The following is a 25,570-nucleotide window of genomic DNA, read 5'->3' as shown; positions in this document are numbered from 1 at the left end:
CTACAAGTTATTCCTTGATTTCTCCCAGAGTAATATGTTCTGCCACTTCTTTTTCTGTCATGTCAACTATTGTTAGAATGATGAGTAGTAGAATCATACTTTCTGAATAAATTTTTTTCAGGTAATCTATCTGTAGAATCTTCTCTTTTCTAGCAGAATCAACAGAATATACTGAGCGGGCACAGCCAGCAAACGTCTCTTCCCAGTCAGACACAGAGCACTCTTACAGCCCCACTGTATAACACTATGGTGATTTCTCAGCCGACAGCCGGAAGCATGGTCCAGATTCCATCTAGTATGCCACAAAACAGTTCCCAGAGTGCTGCAGTAACTACATTCACTCAGGACAGACAGATAAGGTAGTGGTCATATTTCATTAGTCATTCCAAAGATGTAAATTGTTTGATTAAAAAACAATACTTTGATCTTTAAAAACGTGATTTCAATTTGTTGCTCACTCTTGAATTTGAAACAAAAACACAGAATGTATCCATTGTTTTCGGACTTTATAATAAAAGAGTAACAACAAGTTTTGTTTTGTTCAGATGTGCTTACAAATACTGTAGAATCCAAATTCTACAGCACACTGTTACACAAGTTTTATAATAGGGTTTGTCTATGTCACTATAAAACTTTTATCATTTCAGTACAGATGCTGGTGAGTTGTCAGTGTAGTAACAAATGGTTAGGGTGTTTGCTACCATAGTTGATATGTGTTATGGAGTAAGAGTAGCTCACCTTTCTTGATTTTTGTTAAGTACTGTACTAAATGCTCAAAATATATTATCTCATTTATTTAATTTTTATTTTTTTAAAAAATAGGTGTTAGGGTCTTTTATTTCCCAGGTAAGAATAAAGTGAGTTTTTAATAATTTGGTCAAGGGTCTATAGCTGTTAAGGGAGTGAAGAAGGGTATCTGAATTCAAGCCTGGGTGTCTGATTTCAAAGCTCAAGTGCTTTAACATATGTTCTGTGGGCACTTCTAGAAAAACTGCCATCTGTGACTTATTTTAGTCATCCAAATAGCTGACTTAGAAACAAATATTATGAAGAAATACCCTTTTTGAATATTAGGAAGGAGTCTTTCAACAACTATAGGATTTCTAGTCTTAATTATATTTTAAATACTTTTTTTTTTTTCCGGTACGCGGGCCTCTCACTGTCGTGGCCTCCCATTGCGGAGCACAAGCTCTGGATGCGCAGGCTCAGTGGCCATGGCTCACGGACCTAGCCGCTCCGCGGCATGTGGGATCTTCCTGGACTGGGGCATGAACCCATGTCCCCAGCGTCAGCAGGCAGACCCTCAACCACTGTGCCACCAGGGAAGCCCTAAATACATTTTATTTTTTACTTATTTTAGTACAATATAAGTAGGCTGCTGCTTTTATAATAAAACCTTGTTGTTGTATTAGACTATGTAATAGATTTTATTAAAGTTCTATTAATAATTTCCAGAGAGTAAAGAAGCTGCAGGATTGCAGAAGCAATAAGAGCAGAGAGAAACTCATTTCTTCTCTTTGGACCTCAGTTCCTTCAAGTTAAAAAGTCCAGATTTCAGCTTTGACTTCTGAAAGGAAGTATTATGAATATGCTCCACAGAAATATAGTGGACTAGTTTTAAAGCCCAAGGGAAAATCCATTAACGTAGAATGTTGACATGCATTTGGGAGGACACAATTTAGCAATTATTTGTAGACAGCTGTTTTTTGAAGGGGGAAAAACATGCTTCAGCAAACATTTGAGTGCCTACTTAGATGAGTATGGTATATTCTTTATCCCAGGAGAAAGATCAGACTAGTCAAAGCCATAGAAAGGTAAATAATCAATATTGTTTGATGTGATAAATCCTTACTACGTCTTTAGAAAGGAGAAAGTGAGCAGTTTTATGGGTTGAGGCAAGCAGATGAAGAGAGGAGTGTGGTCAGGGAAAGCTTCAGGGAGGAGATACATGACCTGAGTCTTAAAGAGCTTGGCTTTGGATATGCGAGTGGCAGGGAGTCCAGGAGGGTGTTCTAGGCAAAGGTAGGAGTATATACAAAGGCACAGAACTTAAGCCACAGTAGATTGCAGACTCTTTTAGTGCCAGAGAGGGATGAGGTAGTCTCATAGTTTACCAGTGGGCAGTTGGACAATTCAGATACTAATTACTTTTAAGATTACAGAGAAGTTAGTGCTTAGCACTTCTATGATTAAGCCACTTTGTAATGTTATTTGTTTCTTTGTGCTTTCTTTACAGGTAAATTTTTTACTATATATGTTTTTGCATTAAATAATGCATTTGGTCCTGAAGTATATAATATACAGTATTTTATTTTTAAGATTTGGAATGGATTCAGAATAGATTTATTTTGTCTTGCGGAGCATATAAAGTATGTATATGTCCTAAGTTTAATCGTAGTTATGTGCTTTGAAGTTTGTAATTGCAGCTGTGTCATGCTAAATCGACAGTAGAGTCATGTCTCAATTTCCTCACCTTGATGACCTGTGTTGGAAACTAACTTCGTCTCACAGAAAAGGCAGATAGAAATAATACTGTTCCCTGAAGAGGCATTGTTTATTGTTGTTGTCCTTTTATTAAGGACTGTGGAAGAAGGAAGGTGGGTGGGAGGGAATATTAGTGAATTGTAACACAGTGGGTACTCTGCTCCTTGATAAATTTATAAATTGAGTATTTTTATGTACTGTTAGAATGTCACTTAGTTTTGAATTATGTTTATAAGATACAACTTGCAATGTAAACATCTGTAAACCTAGAGAGTTTTTTAAAAATTCCCTTACGACCGCTTTATTTTGATTAGTTTATTTTGATTAGCAAAATCATGTGTCACATATACCTACCTCCCAAGTACCTAGTAATTTTATAAAAAGAAAAAAGTTGATATTTTTATCAGGTTAAATTTTTTTGTGTGTGGTAGAATATACATAACATAATATTTACTGTGTTAACCATTTTCACATGTACAGTTCATTGACATGACTGCATTCACACCATTGTGACAATCACTACCATCAATCACCAGAATATTTTCTTCTTCCCAAACTAAAAATCTGTATCCATCAGACGATAACTCCTCACTCCTCTACCCCCTAGCTCCTGGGAACCACCATTCTACTTTCTAAGCACATAAGTCTGTGAGTTTGACTACTCTAGATACCTCATATAAATGTAATCATATAATATGTGTCTTTTCTAACTGGCTCATTTCACTTGGCATGATGTCCTCAAGGTTCATCCATGTTATAGTATGTGTCAGCATTTTCTTCCTTTTTAAGGCTAAATAATATTCCATTGTGATGTATATACCACATTTTGTTGATCCATTCATCTACTGATGGACACTTGGGTTGTATCCATCTTTTGACTGTTTTGAATAGCTGCTATGAACATGGGTGTACAAGTATTTATTTGAGTCCCTGTTTTCAGTTGTTTTGAGTATATGTCTAGAATTGGAATTGCTGGATCATATGGTAGTTAAATTTTTAATATATTTGAAAAAAAAACCACCATACTGTTTTCCATAGTGGATGAACCACTTTACATTCCCACCAACAGTGCACAAAGGTTCCAATTTCTCCACACCCTTGTCAACACTTTGTTTGATAGTAGCCATCCTAATGGATGTGAAGTGGTATCTCCTAGTGGTTTTGATGTGCATTTCCCTAATGATCAGTGATGTTGAGCCTCTTTTCAGTGCTTTTTGACCATTTGTATATCGTCTTTGAAGAAATATCTTTTCAAGACTCTTGGCCATTTTTTAATCAGAGTGTGTGTTTGTTCCTGCATTGTAGGATTGCTTTATATTTTCTAGTTATTAACCCCTTATTAGATAGATGTATGATTTGCAAATATTTTCTCCCACTCTGTGGAGTGCCCTTTCACTGTGTTGATAGTGTCCTTTGATACATAAACATTTTTAATTTTGTTGTACAGTTTATCTATTTTTTCTTTTGTTGTCTGTGCTTTTAGTGTCATATCCAAGAAATTCTTGCCCGATCCAGTGTCATGAAACTTTCCTCCTATGTTTTGTTCCAAGAGTTAAATAGTTTCAACATTTATGTTTAGGTCTTTAATCCATTTGGAGTTAATTTTTATATATGACGTAAAGGTCAAATTTCATTCTTTTGCATGTGGATATCAAAAAAAGTTTTGTATTTTGTTTGTGATCACTTCATTTTGCTCTACACATTTTTGTTTCACTGATATCCCAAAGGGAATCTTTAAAAACATGAAACAAAATTGGAACGTACAGCTTTTAATATGGCAGTATTAAAAGGGGATTATCTTAGAGTTATACCCTATCAGTTCATTGGCAATATCATGGGTATTATCTTAGAGAAATGTTCAGCCTACCGCCTTTCATACTGTATACCTTATACTTCTGATTTCCTTTCCCGTTCTTTCCTCCTAACAGGTTTTCTCAAGGTCAGCAGCTTGTGACCAAGTTAGTAACTGCTCCTGTAGCCTGCGGGGCGGTCGTGGTGCCCAGCGCTATGCTTATGGGTCAGGTGGTGACTGCCTACCCTACCTTTGCTCCACAACCGCCGCAGTCACAGACACTGCCGGTCACGCAGCAGCAGAGTTCCCAGGAACAGCAGCTCCCTGCAGTTCAGCAGCCACCGCAGGCGCAGCTGGCTCAACCGCCGCAACAGTTTTTACAGGTAATTCTCCCCGTGGGGAAGCTGTCCCAGACCTGTTTACTTTTATGGAGTGAAATTAAGGATTAAAGGAATATTTTTTAAATGATCTGAGAAGTCCATAAAGGCTCATTGTACGACTTAAATTTATATAAAGACAGAAAGCTTATCCCAGTTGGCTGTTTTTTCTTCTCTTGTTCTGTCTTTGGAAAACCTTTAACCTTGCCGTGGAGATACCCCACCGTCTGAACTGCTGGATAGAGTAAGTGGCTGCTTCTTGCCCATATCAAGGTACTTTACATAGAGCTCTCTCTGGCTAGAGTTTCTGGAATTCAAGCAAAGGCACCTTTCTCTCTTCTCTTGTTTTCCTAGTGGCCCATCAAGCTGTACTCTCTACAGGGCAGAGGTGTTGAAAGGGATTTTAAAAAAAATTAATTTAGGCATTATCTTAAATTATTTTATTGGATTAAATTTTATAGTAACTTTTTGCTAATAAATTAACATCAGAGGAGATATACTGTGGAGGCATAGGCTGCGCTGAGATTGAGTCACTGCTGTACCACATACTGTGTGAACTTTGGCAGGTTACTCAACTTGCTAAAATTCAGTTTCCTCATCTGTAATATGGAGGTGCTAGTAGTTAATATCTCATGGGTAAAAGAAGCATGCAAATCACTGAGTATGGTATAAGGCACATAACTAGCTTTATTTTATGACCACTGTCTTGATAAATGTATTAATAGACACTCAGATTAACCAAAATGCAGACACAGATCTCATGTGGGTATATCAGACAGAATCTACTTATCTAAAGGGTGCAGAACAAAGTCACCTAGATCGGGATCCTCAGCAAAGAAATCAGCAGGACAAATTTCTGGACCTCAGTACCCTCATTGGGGTACACGGTAGCAGACTATGACATCTGGAAATCCAGCTTTTTCCTGACTGGTCTAAAAGGCCAGCAATTTTGAATGTAGGCTAAGCCTAGATTTGTGCTGGATACCATTCCATGTATGCCAGGTACATATCATCAGTTTTAAAGTTATACAGCATATGGTATGATTAGAAGATTCAGTGTTATACTGTATACTCAGACATAAATACAGTGTTAATTTATCGCCATTGGTGTTCTGGTACAAATATAATTCTGAACTTGGTGATGTGCTAAACTAAAAGAGGTTAGTTGCCTAAATATCTCTGAGAATCATACAACCCCTTAGACCTTAAGCCTACAATGCAGCCATTAATGACTGGGTTAGCTATTGTTACAAATGAATTAATGACAAGAATTTATAATAAGTTATAAACTATTCTCTAGGGGAAATGTATTCAATGAAAACTAAGCAAAAGCTTAGAAAGGAAAAAAAAAAGCTTAGAAAGGGAGAAGACTTTCCTTAAGAGCTCAGTTTTCTAAGTCTCTCAGGGAACGAGGGCTCTTAAAAGAATGAACATTCTCTTCCACTTCTAAAAAACATTCCAAAGACATGGGACCACTAAAGAAATAAGATAGGCAATACCCTTTAGAAATACACTCATATATAGATAGAAATACACAATTTGTCTTTTCTGGTTATATAACACCTAGTTCCAAAGTGTACCTCTGTTGTAACCCTGTAAGGCTCAAAAATACCCTGAGTTCTTTATCTTACAAAAGCTTTTCCTAATAACAAAGGGAAAAAGAAAAAGTCTCCAGGTCCTTAGCAAAGCTTAATGGCCTTAAAGTTTCAAAGATCTGTCCTTTTGTGTGCATGTGCAGGTGTCCTTCATATACATTTGCAGAAATCACCTATCATAGTTCCAGTTTAAAATTATGAACCCTGCATCAAGATGTATTGTCAATAGTGAGGAAAGACTTTCACTTTCTTTTGGCTAGTTTCCTTTATATCTCTAGAAGGAGCAATTAGGCAAAAGAAACTGAAGTTCATGGACTTGACACTTGCCCAAGGCCACACAGCTAATAAATAGCAGAGCAGGGCTTTCCTGGTGGCGCAGTGGTTGAGGGCCCACCTGCCGATGCAGGGGACACGGGTTCGTACCCCGGTCCGGGAGGATCCCACATGCCGCAGAGCGGCTGGGCCCGTGAGCCATGGCCGCTGAACCTGCGCGTCCGGAACCTGTGCTCCGCAACGGGAGAGGCCACAACAGTGGGAGGCTCGTGTACCGCAAAAAAAAAAAAAAAAAAAAAAAAAAATAGCAGAGCAAAACTCAAAGCCAGGGCTTCTGACTTCAGATTGCTCGCTCGTTTTTTGTTTTGCTTTTTCTTTGTTACATCGTACTGCTACCTATAGGACATAAGTCTCTGACTTTGCCTGCCCTCATTTTTATGGTACTTTTAAATAATAATAATGTTAATATTTGATCTTCACAAAAACCCATTGTGGGAGGTACTGTGATTATCCTTATTTTGTAAATGAAGAAACTGAGGCCCAGAGATGTAAGTAGCTTGACCAAGTTACACATCGGGTAAATGGGGCAGCCAGAGTTTGAACCCAGGCAGTGTACCTCAGGGCCCATGCACTTGGCCACTGAACTGCTGCTGTCACCAATTAAAAAGCCTGTGCAGAAGGTGTTGTCTGTTTGACCTCAGAATGTTCATGTTTCATATGCTCTTAGCGATGCTTAAATTGTATCATCTGTTTAAAATGTGGTCTTCAGGGCATATAAAGTGAAAGAATATGTGTGGTTTGTCTCAGGGCATAGATTGCTTTCTGTACCATAAAACCTCTAGCTCAGTTTCCTTTTAAAAAATGAAATTCTGTTATACTTTCATGAAGAGGGAAATCCTCATTAGCATTTTCCAAAATATTATTTTTAAATGAGAAAGCAAAACTTATGTACAGATTTTGTTCCTGCAGAGAGTGAAAAAGTTGAGTAAACCTTAATGTAGACAGTATAGTGGGGGTAAAGCAGTGTTGCATAATCCATTTGTTTTTTTAGACTTCTAGATTGCTCCATGGGAACCCTTCAACTCAGCTTATCCTCTCTGCTGCATTTCCACTACAGCAGAGCACTTTCCCTCAGTCACATCACCAGCAGCACCAGTCTCAGCAACAGCAGCAGCTGAATCGGCGCAGGACTGACAGTTTGACTGATCCTTCCAAGGTTCAACCACAGTAGCACACACGCTTCCTTTCTGCCCTCAAGGGAGAAAGGGGGTGGTCCATAAAAAAGTTGCTCGGATGATCTGAGGATAGGATGAAAAGTTCCAGTGGTTTCATGAGATGCAGTATTGAGTGTTCTAGTTCCTGGAATTAGTTAGCAGAGAAAATGCTGCCTCGTGCTGCGGATGTGCATTAAGTACCAGCCAGCAGGAGATGATCATAGGGCCATAGCCAATTCTGACAGTGTTTTTACTTGCCCAGATATTTTTTGGTGGAAAAAGAGTATATTGCCAAATGTTAAGAAACTCAGCTATGAAACATGACCTCCAGTGAATAAGAAAGGCACTAACAATGTTAGTAACTTTGAGTGGTTCTGTGCCTGTTTTCAAGTGTTACAGAGGATACACCACTGCCATGTCAGGGGTTTGCTTTACAATGATGCCATGAAGACAGTCCAGTAGACTCAGTAGGCCCCCTTCCCCAACCCCTCTCCCTTTTCGGATAATGATGGAATAGTAATTAATTTCAGAATGTTGTATGAGTTTAAATTCTCTATGTACAGATGCTGTAAAAATAATATTATGTATATGTCTGGATAAAAGGAGAGAAAGCAAAACATTTTGTATGCTGCATGAAAGCATTATCTCCTCATTTAGGTATGAGTACGTTTCCTTAGATTCTGACACCATGTGCAAACTAATACATCCTCTCTTCCCTTTTGTTTACCATACAGTAGTGTTCTCTTCAGTTTTCCGGGGCACAAGTCTTTTTTTGTTCATACTTTGGCTGTGATGTCACAGTTTGTTCAGTGAGGTATGATGTGCTGCTGGGAATGGATTTTTTTTTTCAGGTTAAATTATTTGAAACAGGATTTTAAAGTTACTCAGAAATATCCCTCATTTCATTATTTTTCAATTATGTTTGAAAATAGGATTTGCACTGCTTTATTTTAAGATGGTTGGGAGTTTTGTTCACATGTTTTGATCTAGTTCATAGTTGGAAATAGTTGTGTAAATGGTTTTTAAGAAGCCTGAAAGTAATTTCAAGAATGTTTCAGTTATAGGAGTGAATTTGCACACAAAATATTTTAGGCACTTTTTAATGTTCTCACTGGTGGGAATTTTAACTTTTAGGATTTGTTGGAACATTTTTATTATCCCCACAATTTCAATGCTTCTTTTAGTCAGAAATGATTCAGGGTTATTTGAGGAAAAAACAAAAAACAAAAAAAAAACCCATAGTGCCTTGATTTTGATTCAGGTGATAACTCACCATCTTGAACTCACCGTCTGGTTTCAGTAGCAGTTTTGAAATCTTGGTACATTTTTAATAGCATGTGGGTGTCAGTGCCATTAAGTTTCTAATGAAGACTGCTTTGAGTCTCTTGGTTTAGAGGTACAAATAATTTTGAAATAAAAGATGACATCCTAATGATACATCAGAGTTACTAATGTGATCACAAAGTTGTTTTGCTAAATCATCATTTTCCTTAAAGCTATATAGTCATTTAGGAACTACCAGTAAATATTTGCTCAATGTGATCTGAAAATCCTGTGAAGAAAAAAGAAGGGGTAGGAATTGGCTTTGCCTTCACTACAGCACTATAGAATATTGTAGCTCACATGCTTCATAAACATGAACTAAGATTTCATTTGTTAATACATTCTAAAGGTAGTAAGTTCCAACCAGAATTACATACATTAAAAAAAAAGCATTTTATAGATTTTATGGTACTAATAATTAAATTTATAACTACAGAACAAAGGAAAATTAATGGGAAAATGTCTTATTAGAATATCAAAAATTATTACTGAGGAAAGGGAAGACAGCAAGCTATAATAAATCAAAATTGACCTTAAAAGAAAATGTGTAACAGAATTGAGGTTGCTAAATAGAAAAGTTTTCAGCAATGAAAATAATCTAGTACAGAATTGCTAGATAAAGGAGTCAGGGGAACTCTCAGTCGGTTCTTAAGACTTTTCTGTTCTCAGCTTTGCTATCATCCTTAAGGGGTATACTTTGTCTTTCTGTAGAAAACCATGCCTGGCCACACATAAACTAGAAAATTAATGTTGAAAACAACCAAAGAGACTTGGTACCTACCCTTCTACAAAAGAAGTGTTACTAGATGCCAATCAGTAATTAACATATCAAGGAGCTCCTCTTCTAGCTAAATGATCATCTGACTTTCTCATGAATGTCAAGAATAAATGTCAGAATATCTGTGTACTTGAGCATATATACATGTGGGCAACATTGATGTTGTAGAGTATGGCAACAGTATTTTTTTCCCCTTTCAAATTGCCTTTCTTAACCTTATCATGCCATTCCATATATATCTGAGTTGTGCCTCATTTATTTATTGGCAATATGTAGTGATACAGATTTAGCAAACAAAAGATATGAACTATTATATTAAGGTTTATTTTCTAAGTCCCATGTGTAAAAAGAAAGATGGTGAACCGTGAGTACTGTGTACTTAGGTTAACACAAGCCACAAGGTAAATCTGTACACTGTTTATGCACATTCTCCTCCACCAGTCCCTTCAAGCATTTTTCCATCCTCACAAATATGTGGGAAAGAAAATTAGACAAGATTTTGCTTTATAATTCCTGCTGTTGCTCACAGCTCATTTTTTTCCTGCTTAGAATTGGTTGCTACACTTACAGGAGCAGCTGGCTGCTTTTCTTTTGCTGTCAGAATGAAATGTTGGATCAGAAGAGCTAGTAACTGCCTCTCAGCTCCTCCTTTAATTTTGTTTTCCTCCTGCTTCCCTGGAACTTGGACTGCAAAGCAGTCCCTGTCCCCTCCTCCATGAATTGAGACTTGAGCATTCTGATGAAGATTCAGTAGTTGCCTGTTCTCCATTCATTTCTGTAGCCAAAGTTGTTAATTAAAATCCAAATCTAAGTCATGAAAAAATACCAAATAGGAACACCTTTCAACTACTTAAAAATCTTATCTTCCCTCTGCTTTACTCTCATAGATACTCAGTTTTTCCTAAAAAACACTTTATTCTGGGTGGCAGTCATTAGGTGTTATCTTCTTTGGACTGCTGTGGCACTGGGTGAGTCACTGTTGTTGTTTTAACAACTACCAGTGAGGACTGTAAGGGTTAATAAAGTTGCTGCCGAGAGTGGTGTCAAACCAGAACCAAGACACTCAAAAGCACTTCATTTTTTGAGTGAAAGTATTGGCAGAAAAGCAAATATGGGGGAAGATGGGGGTAGCGTGTGAGTAAATACTACAGTTCAGTCTCCCAACTCTGTCCCAAGTTGAGGGGGTAATTTGAGTCCTGTGCTCTGCTTTGTCACGTAAATCTGGTTTAGGAATGTACTAGTAATAAAAGGATGCCAGTGACTTTGAATAGTTTGTTGTAGAATTCTCAGTGTAGATTCGTGAAAGTGTTATTGTAATTCTTCAGAAGTGCTTGGGTTGTTGGTCATTGCCTTAAAGCGGTCTGCTTGCAGTTAGTTAAGGGCACTGCTTGTTGAAGGGAGATGAACCCTTGTTCAAGAAGCCTTAGGAAGGGGCCCCTTAAAATAGTACTCTATTTGCCGGCTCTACACAGACAGGTGAAAATTATTTTAAACTGGAAGTTACTCAACGTGTTTTAAAATGTCTCCACGACATTGAGGTAGCCTTTTTTTTTTCTTTTTAAGTGGACTGCAAATAGCATTTTGCTCTGGTATTGCCCATTTCTACTTTTTTTCTTTCCCTATATTTCTTTGGTAATTGAAAGTTTGTTGACGAACATTTGTGTAAAACTCATTCAAGTCTATAACCTTTCCAATGTCTGTGACCCTGTTCTTAGTCCCTCGGGAGTCAGTGTTGGAAGGTATAAACACTGGATATTATTATTGCTGAGTGAGTCTAGCCAGGAATAAGCTGATTGGAATTTTTAAACAGAGGAAAAGAAACAGCACAAAGGCACTTGCCATTTTATAGTGATTGGAGGAAAAGAGTCTTTTGTTTGGGGTGGGTGAGCATTCTTCTGAAAGGAGCTTCTGAAGTAATTGCAAAGGAAAAGAGTTGACTATTTTTATAGCATATTTAATATATTTGTATATAACTATGAATATAATAGGAACCCTTCACATGCCTCCCCACTTTTCTAATTTACTTCCCCTTTTGCCATAGCTCTAGCTTAGCCTCATCCGCATGGGTAATGTGCCTATTGTCAGCCTACCAAAAGATAGTGCTGCTGCTTTCTGAGACAGGTGAGAAGACCCAACTCTCATGCCTGGGGATCCTTTATATAGGAATAGCACACACTTTGCAGACAACACACCACAGTCTAAAAGCATCATTTTGAAAGGTAACAAGCACTTTATTGCAATTACTCATTTTGATAAAGTTTATTATCTTAGATATTACCATTTCTAAAGGATCCCCGAATCATCACTTAGATGAAATTTTTAAATGACACATTTCTGAGAAATGTTTAGATCCAGTGAACCATAGTAGGTTTATGGGAGTGATTTCATGGTAGCCAAATGAACTTTGACTTTTGTTTTGAATGTGGTGGAGTCAAGAGACTGTGGATGCCTAGCTCCATTTAGACACTATTGTAAACCTATCTTGCCTATTGTGTGGACACCAAAAGAGACCAATGAGCCTGTTTATTTTCAGAGGTCTAGGAGAATTGCATCAGTGTGAATAGATGTATAGAACTAACTTAAAAGTGATTGGTAGTCATAATTTAGAATACAGTAATTTCAAGAATTATTCTGGGTGTTTAAAATGTGCTCTGAAATGTTGGCATGTCATTTCAGTGTTTCCATTTGAATTACTCTTGTAATATTTTTGCACAGAAAGGACTGAGAAAGACTACTTTGGTTGAAGAAAAGGAAAAAAAAAATGGTCATATTTTAATGTCTCCTGTGGAAACACTGGGGATGAATTTTGTTGGTACAGTTATTAATTCAGGATGTTTGAAACAGTATTGAACAGCTCACAAGAAATTAAGCAAACGTGGATATTAAAAATTAAAACACTTTCTTTCCATGTGACTGTTTTGCATACTTTTTCCCCATGTCATAATTTAACACTACATTCCTTGTTTTTGTTAAATAAAATAATACTTTGCAGGTTCTGTTTTTGAGTATTTAACAATATTTTGTAAGCTGCCTGAGTTTTCCTAGGGAAACGTTCTTTAGTGAAATAGTTTATGAAGAGGTATTAAGTTAAAGTCCATCACCACCACCAGCAAATACTGAGGTGCTGCATTAAGTGACAATCAAAATAGTATTTATGGGAGAATTCAGAAAGTGGTTTTTAAAGAAGCAATTGCTTTGAAAGCAGTTCTCTGGGTTTCTTGAATAAAAATGGCTAAATGTATTTATTTATATTTTTAAATACCTTTGTGTTCTGTTTTCTCATCAGAGTGATTTCACAGTGTATTTAATTGTGGTTTGTTTTGTTTTGCCTTGTAATCTTCTATGTGGAGGACTGGCTCTTCCTGTCTGGGGTGCAGTCCTTAGCCCTTGCGATGCCTCTTCATGGCGATCAGAACCTGTTCCACTTCAGGACAGCAGTGGAGCCCCAGTCCAGATGCCCCTGTGCTTCCCTGCTGTTCTCAACTTAGATAGGAAACAGTAAAGGTAACTCCTTTCAAATCTGCTTCATATAGCTCCAACTTTTTTCTAGTTTCACTTGCTGCCTTTTCTAGTTTATGGGCACTTTTAATACGATAACTTCCCCAACACAGCCAAACGCCAGTATGACAGAACCCAAAACACACGTTGCCTGTTTTGCCCATTTGGGAAAATGTTATTAAAACAGCATCTTCTAATGGCTGTCACTATCATATCCATATTAAAGTCCATCTAAAGTCCTTAAATATAGGTGGAATACTGCAAAGTCTTCTACAAAAAATATTTGCTGTGTTTATATAGTGTAGTGTTGCTTGGTCCTTTAAAAACAAAGCCACACCAAACCTCCATACACAGCATTGTCCAATAAAGCAGTGTTTGAACATTTGAGGCCTAGAAATTTGAGGATACTTCTTGCTGGTCTGTATTGGAACAGAATTCCCCACCTTAGGGCTCCCAGAGTAGTTCTTGAGTCCCACAGCCCAGGTCCAGAGCACACTCTAGCTTTTGGGATCCCTTGGAGAATGGTAATTAAAGGAGGTCAACCACAAGTTGGATTTAATGATATAAAAAATGTTTCTTGACTCTTAAGGGTTAAATTGGAGATATGATGTTTTTAAATGTATGCTTTTTAGTTCCTGAGGAAACAAACGGTGACATTGCTTTAAAAACTATATTCAGATGTTTTATGATGTGTATTTTGAAGTTGGCCTATACTGGTACAGATTCACTGCTGGCAATGGTTGTACCAATACTAAAGAGTTAAAATGTTAGGAAAGCTCTGTTATCTTCAGATTGATGTATTATGTAACCGGACAATCACCATCAAACAAACAAAAAAAGAATTTGGCCAGGAAATGTCCTTCTCCTTTATAGATGTCAGCCAGAACAGCTGTAATTTAGATCATCCTAGAATTACTCTGAAATCTGTTTTATCATGGTGTAAGTTGGGGAAGGTGCTCAGTATGGCACTTGCACATTCATTCTATGTAAAGACTGAAGCCCAAAGACAAGTTAAATTCAGTGCTGTATTGAAACCAGTTAGTGCAAAAAAAAAGAAAGTTTTATCTCTGTAAATTTTTAATTGTTAATTTAACATCAGTTGGTAATTGTAAAAACACACACCAAATTCTTTCTAATGTTCTGTGTGGTTCTTAGTGTACTACTCTTGACATTGATGTGTCCTTACTGCTTGGTTCTTGGTTTTAAATTAAAATTAGATATAGCCTGTCATTCTTCCTTCTGAAAGGGTGGAGCTATAAATGGCTAAGAATACCTTTTTTTCCTAAAGGAAACATTTCATTGAAATCCAGATTGATTTACAAAAACAAGACTGACATTTTCCAAGTAATATCTTCAGCCCCAATCCTAAATTACACAGAAGCACAATGGGATAATGAATGGTTTCAACGGTGCTATAATAGGTTCTCTGCTGATTTTCATGAGCTATGTTTGGAAATTCAATATTATATAAAATGCGGATCATTTTGTTACTTATTTAATATTGCCATTTTAATTTGGTGTTACAATTGGTCACACTTGTTTCTCAAGGCTGTCCTTTGAGAACAGGTAAAGTGTTATTAGCCTACCTCCACTCAGGCCTCTTGCTGTATGATCATTTTTCCAGGTTATGATGTGCACAGTTTTTAAAAACTATATGTACTATTATAATGCTCTTTCCCATACTCTTGTAATGTATTCAGAACCTAAAATTATAGCAAAAGAGCCAAGCAGTAGCATTTTTTTTATAAATGTAAAATTAATTAGATTCACTGTTTCCTTATTCAGTTTTAAAAATAAAAAATACCTCAGTGCTATGTTTTCCGGTATCACCTGCATTTCTCAAAGAAATAACACCTGCTTTATGTGGCACATAACTTGTAAGAATCACATTATTTTGGATTTTAAAGAATATTAAATATTTTAAAAGCACTACCAATGACATTTTCCTCTCTTTTATTCAGCAATGGAGTGTAACTGCATTAGCAATTTTTACCTTGTAGCTAAGGTCTGAGCTGCCAAATTCTCTGAGTAGTTGTGTCCTGTTACAAGATTGTGGTGCCTCAGAAAGCTTTGCTGTTATTCGCCGTTACGCTGGTGCTGGTACCAGGCGGCCTGCACTTCCAGGTCTGGGCTATGATGGTACCAGCTACTTTCTAACAAGGAATTATCCTTTCTATTCTTGGAAAATAAATAATGCAATTCCTCACTTATTCTGTTTGTAATAATCTAAGGCAGTATTAGGGGTATTTAACTACAGAGAATTCTGGTGTAGTTTCAGGATTTAACCTGAGATTTCTTTGAAGTGCTTTATCTTAACTCATGGACATTGTGGTTTCTTTACCCTGTAACACACACTTTTCATGGTAGAGAATTCCTTAAAAGTTTCTAAAAATGACTTTTTCAGAAATATGTGAACTGCTCCTTTTTAACTGACACTTTTAGATCTCCTCACAGTAATGGTTACTACTGCAGAATGATAGCTGTATTGAGAATGCTGGGTGATTAGCGAGATTATTTCACAATCTGTTCAAGTTACAAGTGATTGTACATTGTGAACTTTGTAGTATAGCTCAGTAAACCTGACTTGCTCTGGGTCTGCTCTTCACACAAGGAACATGTGGGAGTTTCTATAGAACTGTCCCTTCAGGTCTCTAGAGGCTTCTGATGGTAGTGTTATTGTATATGGTAATACAGCATGAGGCTGGGAGAAAACAGTTATGCTGCTTGGACGGAACAGTTAGTACTCAAGTTAGAAGAGACTTACTTAAATGACAGTGATTACTGAAGTTGCTCTGAGAACATGAGGTGCCCTTCACCATAATCAGTGATTATGGTCTCTAGAAGTAAACTGTCTGGCTTGACTCCCTGCTCTACCATGTAACCCTGGATGAGTTAACCCTTTTTTTTTTTTTTTTTTAACTTTTTATTAGTAGCTACTCCCTCACAGAACTAACTGTGTGATGGTTAAGACAGTGCTTTAGAACAATGCTTGGCTACTGTTTTTTATATCAACTTTAGAAACTGGTCTATAAATGTTAATGATTTGATAAATTAGGAAGTTATGAACTTGCATAACACACAAGGAAAAACAAGCACCGGTCATATCATTTTTATTTATGTTATATCTTTGTTACATTGTTTATTCAATATAGAAAAAATATGAATACACTCACAGTATTCTCTTTTAATTTGGTAATTCCACATGGTCAAATATTGACTGTTATTATATTGGGTTTCCTACCCAATTGAAAAAAAGAGGAAGAATGGACCTGGCAGACAATTCTTGTCATGTTATTAACAGCAATACATTTCTCTTGCTCTTAAAAAAAAACACACAAACAAACAAAAACCTGGGCTTTCCTAGTGGCGCAGTGGTTGAGAGTCCACCTGCCGATGCAGGGGACACGGGTTTGTGCCCCGGTCCGGGAGGATCCCACATACTGCGGAGCGGCTGGGCCCGTGAGCCATGACCACTGAGCCTGCACGTCGGAGCCTGTGCTTCGCAATGGGAGAGGCCACAACAGTGAGAGGCCCGCGTACCACAAAAACAAAACAAAACAAAAAAACCCCTAATTTTGAAAAGACTTCTGATTATTCTGATAAACCACTGCTTACTGGCTCAGGAAAATGTTTTAAAAGATAGATTGATAGATGATAGATAGATGATAGATAGATAGATAGATGATAGAAATTAATTCATTCTTTTCCCCAGGAAAAATTTTAAGGTAAACAAACACCGTAAAACACCTCAGTTATTCAGGACAAAACTCATATTTCCTTACAAAGGGGTCAGTGCTGAAAGAGAATCAAGTGGCAGACCCCCTGCCGAACAATGGCTCTCTATATACACTCTCACCTCGCCCCCGGCCAAGACAAGGAGACCATATTAACATAATTATGCTGGAGAAAAGAAAAAATCCACACTTAGATATCAGGGTTTTTTTTTTTAAATACCCATTTTGCAAATAGAATCAGTGATTATTTCTCTTGGACATAATACTTCATTAAATGGGTGAAACTCACAAATCAATGCTACAAAATACAGTATTTTCCATCACTTTTAGTTATAATATACACTATGTACATAGTTCACCTATCTTAGACTAAATATAAACGAACAGTATCGTGTTAAAAACCAGAATCAGGACTTATAAATAGTGCAGAAAATGCAAACGCCAAAAATACGATGCCTCCTATAATTGTCACTGTAAGAGAACGGAAAAATGTTTAAGGCAAAATTCCTCTAAATAAGCCCTGATGTTGCCTATTATTCTTCTAATCTAGTAAACTAACATTAAAAACAAATTAGGAATACTTGAAAAAATTAGAAACACTTCAAACCTCATTTCCACGGCAAAATACTTAACATGCCCGACTCTGAACAGTTAAGAATCAGTTTATTTTCCAGCACTCTTTTACTAACAGAATTATTAAATTGAAACAGTGCTGACAAACAACAATAGAACTATAACTCATCTTAAAACCCAATTATATAAAAGAATTTTCAACAACTTCTGACTAGCAAAGAAACTTTTTATTCCATCTTTAAGATCTATCAGCTACGTAGGAAATTTTCAGCTGAATCAGTAAATATGGTCTCCATCTATGATTCCCAATCCCAAAGACATTTTCAAAGCTAAAAAGTTCTCGTATTTCCACAGGGTTGTTTCACTGACTTAAATATGTTGACAAAAAGCTACTATGAATCCAGTAATGCTTTGAGATGGTTCTGTATTTTACTAACACCTCCACGTGAAAAACAGGCCATGTTTGCCACAGCAGGGCCAGTACGCTGGACCTCTAAGAGATTATCGTAGTAAAGACCAAGTCTACTTCAGAAGAAACACTCTCTTTGCTAACCTCAGTGATTCTAAAAGTTAAAATAAATGGCATTTTCTTTCTAATTTAAAAAAAGAGAGAGAGGGAGACTTACCAGTTCTGACAGAGATTTTTTGTGCTATCATTCTTCCTCCAATTACTGCGAGCCCAGTGCAGAGGCAGTGTCCCACTGTTCCACCCACCGCTACGCCATAGGGGTCCTGGAAACATACCATTAATTTAAAACCAAGGTTGAAACTGCTACCTGAGAAAGATAACGATCAAGCAATGAAAATAGAGGTCAGTAACAACAACAAAAAAAGCATAAAACAGTTCTATGAATTCAGCTTTATAATTTACGAAAAGTGTTATGGCTGCTTGAAGGAATACGTTCCAATTATACCTAGGACTAGAGATAAAAGGAGAATGAACTCAAATCAATGTGTAAGATCAAAGTAACTTAATTCAACCTTTCAGCAGTTGTTGAACTTACTTCACAGGCACTATTTAGCTCTTAAGTGATGAGTGCTAAGGAGACCTACCCTAGACACCTCTTCCCTCAGGTGGTATTTGATACTGTCCAGAAACTACATAAGAGTGTAGTCTGACTGTGCTTCCTAAGAACAGAGACCCTGCCTCTCAGTCTCCACTGTGTCCCAGTGCTTTAGCTCAGTGTCAGGACACAGTATTCATTCAATAAACACCTGCCACCAAAGCAAACTGGAGGCACTCAGATTGGGAAGACCAGTGAAAGTTTTCCAGAAAAGACAGCCCTGAAGAACAAGCGGGAGCACCTGAACTGGCAGCAGGCCAGCAGCAAGAGGCAGCTGTGGAGCACTTGAGTGTTTCTAGAGAGAACCAGTGAGTCACAAGAGGAGGAGGCCCATGAAGGTAGGAGGGGGCTGGGTCCTGAAGGACCTGTATAAGCTTAGAGTTTAGACTTTTTAAGACACTGGTTTTTATCTGGGGAGTGACAGGTTATGCTTTAAAAGTCGAGTCTAGAGAGTGAACTGGAGGAGAAGAAGACTGAAGGCAAAGTGATCAATTGAGAGGCTACTGCAATAGCCCTGGGAAGAGACAATGCTGGCCTGGATGGGCATGGGAGACTAGGCAGAGAAAAACAGATGGATTCGAGAGAAACTGAGGCACTACTGACATACCTTAGTGATAAGTGAGTGGCAGGAGTGAAAAATATCAGGCCTGACACTTGAGTTCCTCACCCGTCATTCTCCAGATGAATTATAGCAATACCAATGTGATTTAAAAGGTAGAGGAAGCAAGGAAGAAAGGGTTTGTGGCTGCCAACAGGAGTTAAAAGTAAGGAAGTTCAAGAATCAGTTGCGTTCAATGAAGAAGTGAGGGGACTGAATACAATAACCCCAGGAGAGAATGTAGGAGAGTGCTGACGATGCGATCATGAGGAAAGCAACACTGAAGAGCTGACAGGGGAAGAAGAGCCCAAGGGAGACTGAACAGGTGGCCAAGCAATTAGCCTCCCAAGATGACCAAGGCAAGCCCCACTGGTGGCTGCAGTGAACTTAAAGCACCAAATCAACCGGTGAGTCAGAAACTAGAGCCCAGTGGGTTTAGTAAGCAAGGAAGTAGAGCCAACTCCTGTTCCCATCACAGCCAAGCCCTCTGAAACTAAGGGAAGTGGGGGAGGAAGAGGCTTATATTTGGAAGAGAAGCAGAATTGAGGAAGGGGTAAAACTTCTTTAGATGAGAAAAACCTGTGCATATGCTCACAAAATCAGGCTGGAAGAAAGGCCAAGGGCTTCCCTGGTGGCGCAGTGGTTGAGAGTCCCCCTGCCGATGCAGGAGACATGGGTTCGTGCCCCGGTCCGGAAAGATCCCACATGCCGGGGAGCGGCTGGGCCCGTGAGCCATGGCCGCTGAGCCTGCGCGTCCGGAGCCTGTGCTCCGCGGTGGGAGAGGCCACAACAGTGAGAGGCCCGTGTACCACACACACACAAAACAAACAAACAAAAAACAAAGAAAGGCCAAGATTTAAGCTGTAAGTGGGAGCACAGGGGGCTGGAACCCAGAATACAGGTGGGAAAGGACCCACTGTGATGGGTGGCAATGAAGAAACAATAACTAATGCTTTCCTCTGTGAAGTGGCAGGTAGGCCTATTTGCTGGGGTGGGCAGTGTTGTGTGTGGACTGGGGAAATGGAGAGAGCTGGAAACACTGTCTGTGAGGAATGGAAGAGTGGGACCACATTTCCTAAATTCTGTTATAACCTCTAAAACTAATATCCCAGAAGATGGTTTCATTCTATTTATATTATTTGCCAAATTTATTTGACCCTGGAAACTTTTTCCTCAATTTTTTTTTTTTTTTTTTTTTTTTGCTTAGTACCCATTAACATCTCAAAGGTATTACTAGGATTCTGTGACATCCAAAGTGAGAACACTGAATTCTACTGGGAGCAGAAATGAAGTTCAGACTAAAATGGACTGGACTAGACTACTGCATGGGTTGTACAAAAAAGTTACCAAAAAAATTAGGAAGATTAAAGTAACAAAGATAGACAACTGCATCTGTGCTCGTGAAGAGCCCATTCCATGTGCCCGTGGTGCTGCAGCATGGAAGGTGGCTGACACCGAGCGCTCCCCACGGTAGGGACCCTACGTGTATCACTTTGTTTCAGCCCAGAGCCACCCTGGAAGTAGACGCTGCAGTGATGTGCTCACATGGCCAGAGACTCAACCCCAGGCCGCAGGTGCCACACTGCTGGCAGGGAGCAGACCCCAGGGGCTCCGGGAGTCTCAAGCCTGTCCCAGGTCGCTCGTGCCGTTTAGACGACAGTATTAAGAAAAATGCAATGATTCTGCCGTCACAACAGCTCACATGGCAGAACCAACCGCCACAGAATGATCACTTGCTTTCAAGTCCCAATTCTGACAATCTGAATGCCAATAAAAAAGGCTGGAGACCAAGAAAAATACAGGTCAAAGCCATTAAAATTACATTTTAAAAGAAAGCTTATTTTTAAATATGGGACTCAAATGAAAAACCGAGTTCCTTTTTTTCCACATTTTTGAGGCTTCTCTGACAAAACAGCCCATCCTCAACTATCTTAGCCCTGGCTCTCAACTCTTGTTTTATATTTTGAACTGCAGCCTATGTTGAGGCACTTGTTCTTTTATGGTAGATATTTCCTAGGAGTTGTTAAAAATAAATTCAAATCAAGCTTGCTATCTAAAAATCTTAGCATCTGATTAAAAACAATATAATTTCATAGATATAAAAATATAAGAAATAGCATTAGTTAAGATCAAGAAGAGCTGAAAAGCAGCAGCAGCCTTCCATCCCACAACCATCAATCAGTGTGAACAATAACAGACACCTCATGTACAACTTTACTCCCCTCAAAAGAAATAAGGGTTAAACACTTTCCCAATAAACAGTTATCTTTTACAGAGAGTGGCAGCTGACAACTATGAACAAGATACAGCAGAAAAGCCTAGAAGGCAGACAGCCTCGGCTCTAGTCCTTGTCCCTGCTACCAACTAGCTTATGTCCTCGGACAAGTCACCTAGCCTCTCTGGGCCTCAGAATCTTATCTGTAGAGCAAAGCCTAGAACAAGATAATCTGAAGTCTCTTCTGGCTTAACATCCTAGGACTGAGTAACCTGGGGCTAAGACTTAAGTTTTCTAAGTAACCTCTACAACACTCAAATTAGTTTTTTAGCACAAGGAACAGAAGAAGCCAAAGATACCTACTTTTAAGGCATTAGGTATTTATTGCCAAATCGGCCTTCAATAATAATATACCAATTGATGTTCTCAACATAAAGTACACAAAGGAAGTTTCTGAGAAAAGAAAAAGCTAAGCCAAAACAACTGCCACACCATCATTTTGGCAAAATTGAAGGGAAGAGGAGTCAAAAGAGAGTAATCCGACCGACTGTAGAACCTGGGAGGTCAGTTTTAAAGAGCAGCAGCATTATTAGATCTAAAACAGTCTAGCATATGAAGTCTTCCCTTGACCCACCCTGACTCTGTCCCGTGACCTCTGGAGCAAAGTAACATTAGTTATGCTTAGTTTTAATACAGAAGCAGTCTCCAAGTACCACTCACCTCTCTAGCTGCCAAAACAATTGTAGTTAGTTGAGAGCGATCACCCCATTCTGCTAAGAATGTTAATGTAAGAGCTTGAACAAAGATGGGTGAAATAAAATGCAGCCACTTTTTCTGAGGTATTGTTGTGTTTGTACCCGTTTCAACATCTCCTGGTCCATTTAAGAGTTTGGTTCGCTGAAACTAAATTTCAAAAAAAAAAAAAAAAACAAGACATTAATTCTAGGAACCAAGTCAATAGAGCACAAAATTACTTAATCTTTCTTGTGTTTAAATTCCATGGAAATATGCTCTGAGAAACTAAAGTTATGTGACCCCAAACTTCTCTTTTGAACCACTGGTCTCACATAGCAACAAATGGCTATATTCTCAATGTTTCCATTTCTTCCCAATGAAATAAACAATATTTACTGATCACTCGTTATCCTAGATGCTGTGGAAAGAAACAGGTAAAATTATAAACGACAGTTCCTGCTTTTCAGGAGCTTATAGTCAGTCTAATTAAGGAACTTGATTACAGGTGTTCAGTGTTCATCCCGAGTCCTTTCTCTACCACATTCACACTAACCCAGTCCTATCACAGCCAGATGTAAGAAAGGAAACTAAACAAAATAAGCTATTTCTGTGTAGCCCACACACATCACAGATATGGATGACTATTGGAAAACCTCTGGATAGTGTTTACTCTTAATAGATGAGTGCCTTTTTGGTCCAGATGTTTAACAGTGCTTTGACTTACTTCTTCATCTTTTTTCTTTAATTCTGCTTGAACTTCTTCTAGTTCCTCTTGACCTTCATCTGGACTCATCTTTAAGCCTTCCCGAAGCATTCTAATGCCAAAAATGGCAAATAATGCAGTTGAAACATAGTATGTATACACCCTGGGGATGACTGTGGTGGCATAGCCAAACAAAACTGCAAGAAAGTGCAGTGGTGTATTGGTTAATTAGCACATTATACACCAACCAAAGAAACAGTTAACTTCAGAAGTCATCATTTACCACTGCTCTAAAGGGAAAATGGTTCACATTAGAAGCTCAGCTATTACATAATAACCTTAAACTCTACTTCTTTTCCTCCACCAATATTGAACCCTTAGCTCTAGCCAATGACTCATCACAGCTTAGCAAGAAATCAGTGGTGCAGGTTGAGGTGGCAGGGCTTCCACATGTATCTCTCATGAGATGATCATCTCCTCTTCAGACACCCGCCGGGGGCTGGCTCGCCACAGGTCGTGCAGGGCACAGTACTTTAGTTAGGAGGTTAACTTTGATGCCCTCTATGGATCCCATGATCTAATAACCTGGAAGCTATGCCACTGCCCTATGTGATATTTCTTCATCACAAATCTTTAAATTACAAACTTCTGTACTGAAGAATCACGACAAGATTCTCATGTGGCATTATTCAAACTGTTTCTTTCCAACTATTTAAAAATAAGTATATCTTATGAAAGAAAACTAATAATTCCATATCTATACATATACATATATATCCATACAAACTCGCATATATGTAACATAACAGACAAACTTATTCAAACTTATTCCTATCATCAAGTACAGAGGGACAATTGTATAAATTATACAAAAAAACTACACTTGGAACTATCAATATATCAAGAACCTAAATCCTAACTGTGAAACACATTCACATTGGTAATATGAAGTTAGTAATTAAAAACTATGGAAGGGCCAGAGGGTATTTGCATATATATAACAAATGCAATTACTCTTTACTTCACCAGCTCTTTTTATAAAATGGACACAACACTTAAAAAACTGCTTGAACATCAAAAATATAACTGCATAGGTAAAGCATTCCTTGCTTCATTATATTACAAAATGAAAAAGACTTTAAAATCATGTTTAGAAATGTAAACCTATGCTTATGTGCATATCTATATCCAAGTTACATAGGTATGTGTGTATATGTACCCGCACACACACACATAATACAGACATATATTTTCTAGTTCTGTCCACTGAAGAGGCCAAGAAACCAAGACATCTCAATAACAATGAGCCAACTTTGCACCCAGATCTTGATTTCTAATACATTCCCGACTAAAAGGCTCCTCAGAGAAATGGCTAATTCCAGGACTGGGCAGAGCAGGTACAAGATGAGCCTGCACTATCCTGTTATACTAGAAAGTAAGGAAGAACAAACGCACATAATAGCATGTCACAAGGACACAGGAGTCAGGCTGGAGGGGCTCCTAGCCGCCAGCCACATCTGGGACAATTTAAGAACAATATAGTTAAGTAATTAATTATAAACCACTGAAAAAAAGGAGTTCATGAATTTATATTGATAATAAACAGACAAACCAATGGGAGGTGAGGTGAGCTCTTTATCTTAGAGTAGCATGCCAGGGCCCACTGGTAAATGTGGATGGGGTACTGGAATTAGCCATCATTTTGCAAGCATCAAGGTGAAATTCAGATCATGTAAGAGTCATCAACTGATGCTAAACTATGGGGAACAGGGTATTTGTATTGTCTTAAAGTGTCTCCCTAAAGATTACATATTAATTGCAAGGGAAGAAAACAAACAGTATACAAAGAGAAATCCTGACAGGGTGATCAAAATTAATATCATCAGTGAGGGTCAAATGGACATCATGTGCTACCAGATGTGACACTCTTTTAAGAGGGACATGCATCACCTATACAGTGTTCTAGTCAAGAATGCATAACCTCAATCTAGTCATGAGGAAACATCACACAAACACAAAATGAGGAACAGCCCATTAAAGGGGAGGCGGATGTATCTTAGAAAAATATTACAGAACACATAAGAAAAGACTATACAAATATTTCAGATTAAAAGACTGAAAAGAACTTAATGTACCACCTGACCTAGACTAGATTCTCTACAGGAAGGAAAAAACTGCTAGAAAGAATATTTTAGATCAACTGACAAAATTAAAATATGGATGATAGAGTAATGTATCAATATATGTCTATAAAGATATGTGTCTATGTACTTTATTTCTCTATAGATATATAAACTGTGTGTATATGTACATATATTATACACCTAGAGATATATAAATTCTGTGTGTATACACAGAATTTTATTCAGCTATGAAGGGATAGGTCACAAATGCTAAAGCAAATGTGGTAAAATGTTAACAGGTGAATCTGGATAAAAGGTATATAGGTGTTCTTGTACTATTTTATTTTTGCAACTTTGTAAATTTAAAGTATTTTCCATAAAAGGTTTTTAAAATTTTAAATAGCGACACAGCAAAACTTTTAAAGTCTCCTAAATTTGGCTTTTCCTTTTACCTTCAGATAATCTGAAAGAACTATTTACTGACACAATCC

At 37.9% G+C, this 25,570-nt stretch overlaps 2 protein-coding genes across 52 annotated transcripts in view; one reads left to right on the top strand and one right to left on the bottom strand.

Moving 5' to 3' along the window:
• Nucleotides 1-25,570, bottom strand: part of TMEM165 (transmembrane protein 165) — a 59,663-nt gene that overhangs the window by 17,292 nt on the left and 16,801 nt on the right. The window contains exons 3-6 of one of the 2 annotated variants that reach the window (XM_059067593.2): nt 22,978-23,153; nt 22,239-22,421; nt 18,268-18,373; nt 16,422-17,539 (exon numbers count right to left, since the gene is read on the bottom strand). In XM_059067593.2, the coding sequence (XP_058923576.1) occupies nt 17,463-17,539; nt 18,268-18,373; nt 22,239-22,421; nt 22,978-23,153 (542 nt within the window). In that variant the 3' untranslated portion in view covers nt 16,422-17,462. Of the gene's footprint in view, nt 1-16,421; nt 17,540-18,267; nt 18,374-22,238; nt 22,422-22,977; nt 23,154-25,570 lie in introns of those variants that run through there. The other variant, XM_067036146.1, reaches the window with a different exon arrangement.
• The window catches only part of CLOCK (clock circadian regulator), a 161,551-nt gene that overhangs the window by 123,263 nt on the left and 12,718 nt on the right, over nt 1-25,570 (top strand). For 27 of the 50 annotated variants that reach the window (XM_067036135.1, XM_059067586.2, XM_059067582.2 and 24 more), the window contains 3 exons: nt 154-359; nt 4,413-4,659; nt 7,573-9,438. In XM_067036135.1, the coding sequence (XP_066892236.1) occupies nt 154-359; nt 4,413-4,659; nt 7,573-7,752 (633 nt within the window). In that variant the 3' untranslated portion in view covers nt 7,753-9,438. Of the gene's footprint in view, nt 1-153; nt 360-4,412; nt 4,660-7,572; nt 12,748-25,570 lie in introns of those variants that run through there. The other 23 variants (XM_067036120.1, XM_067036125.1, XM_067036127.1 and 20 more) reach the window with 7 other exon arrangements.

The sequence above is a fragment of the Kogia breviceps genome, chromosome 6, assembly GCF_026419965.1.
Source record: "Kogia breviceps isolate mKogBre1 chromosome 6, mKogBre1 haplotype 1, whole genome shotgun sequence".
Lineage (NCBI taxonomy): Eukaryota > Metazoa > Chordata > Mammalia > Artiodactyla > Physeteridae > Kogia > Kogia breviceps.
This window is presented reverse-complemented; position numbering and strand designations above follow the sequence as displayed.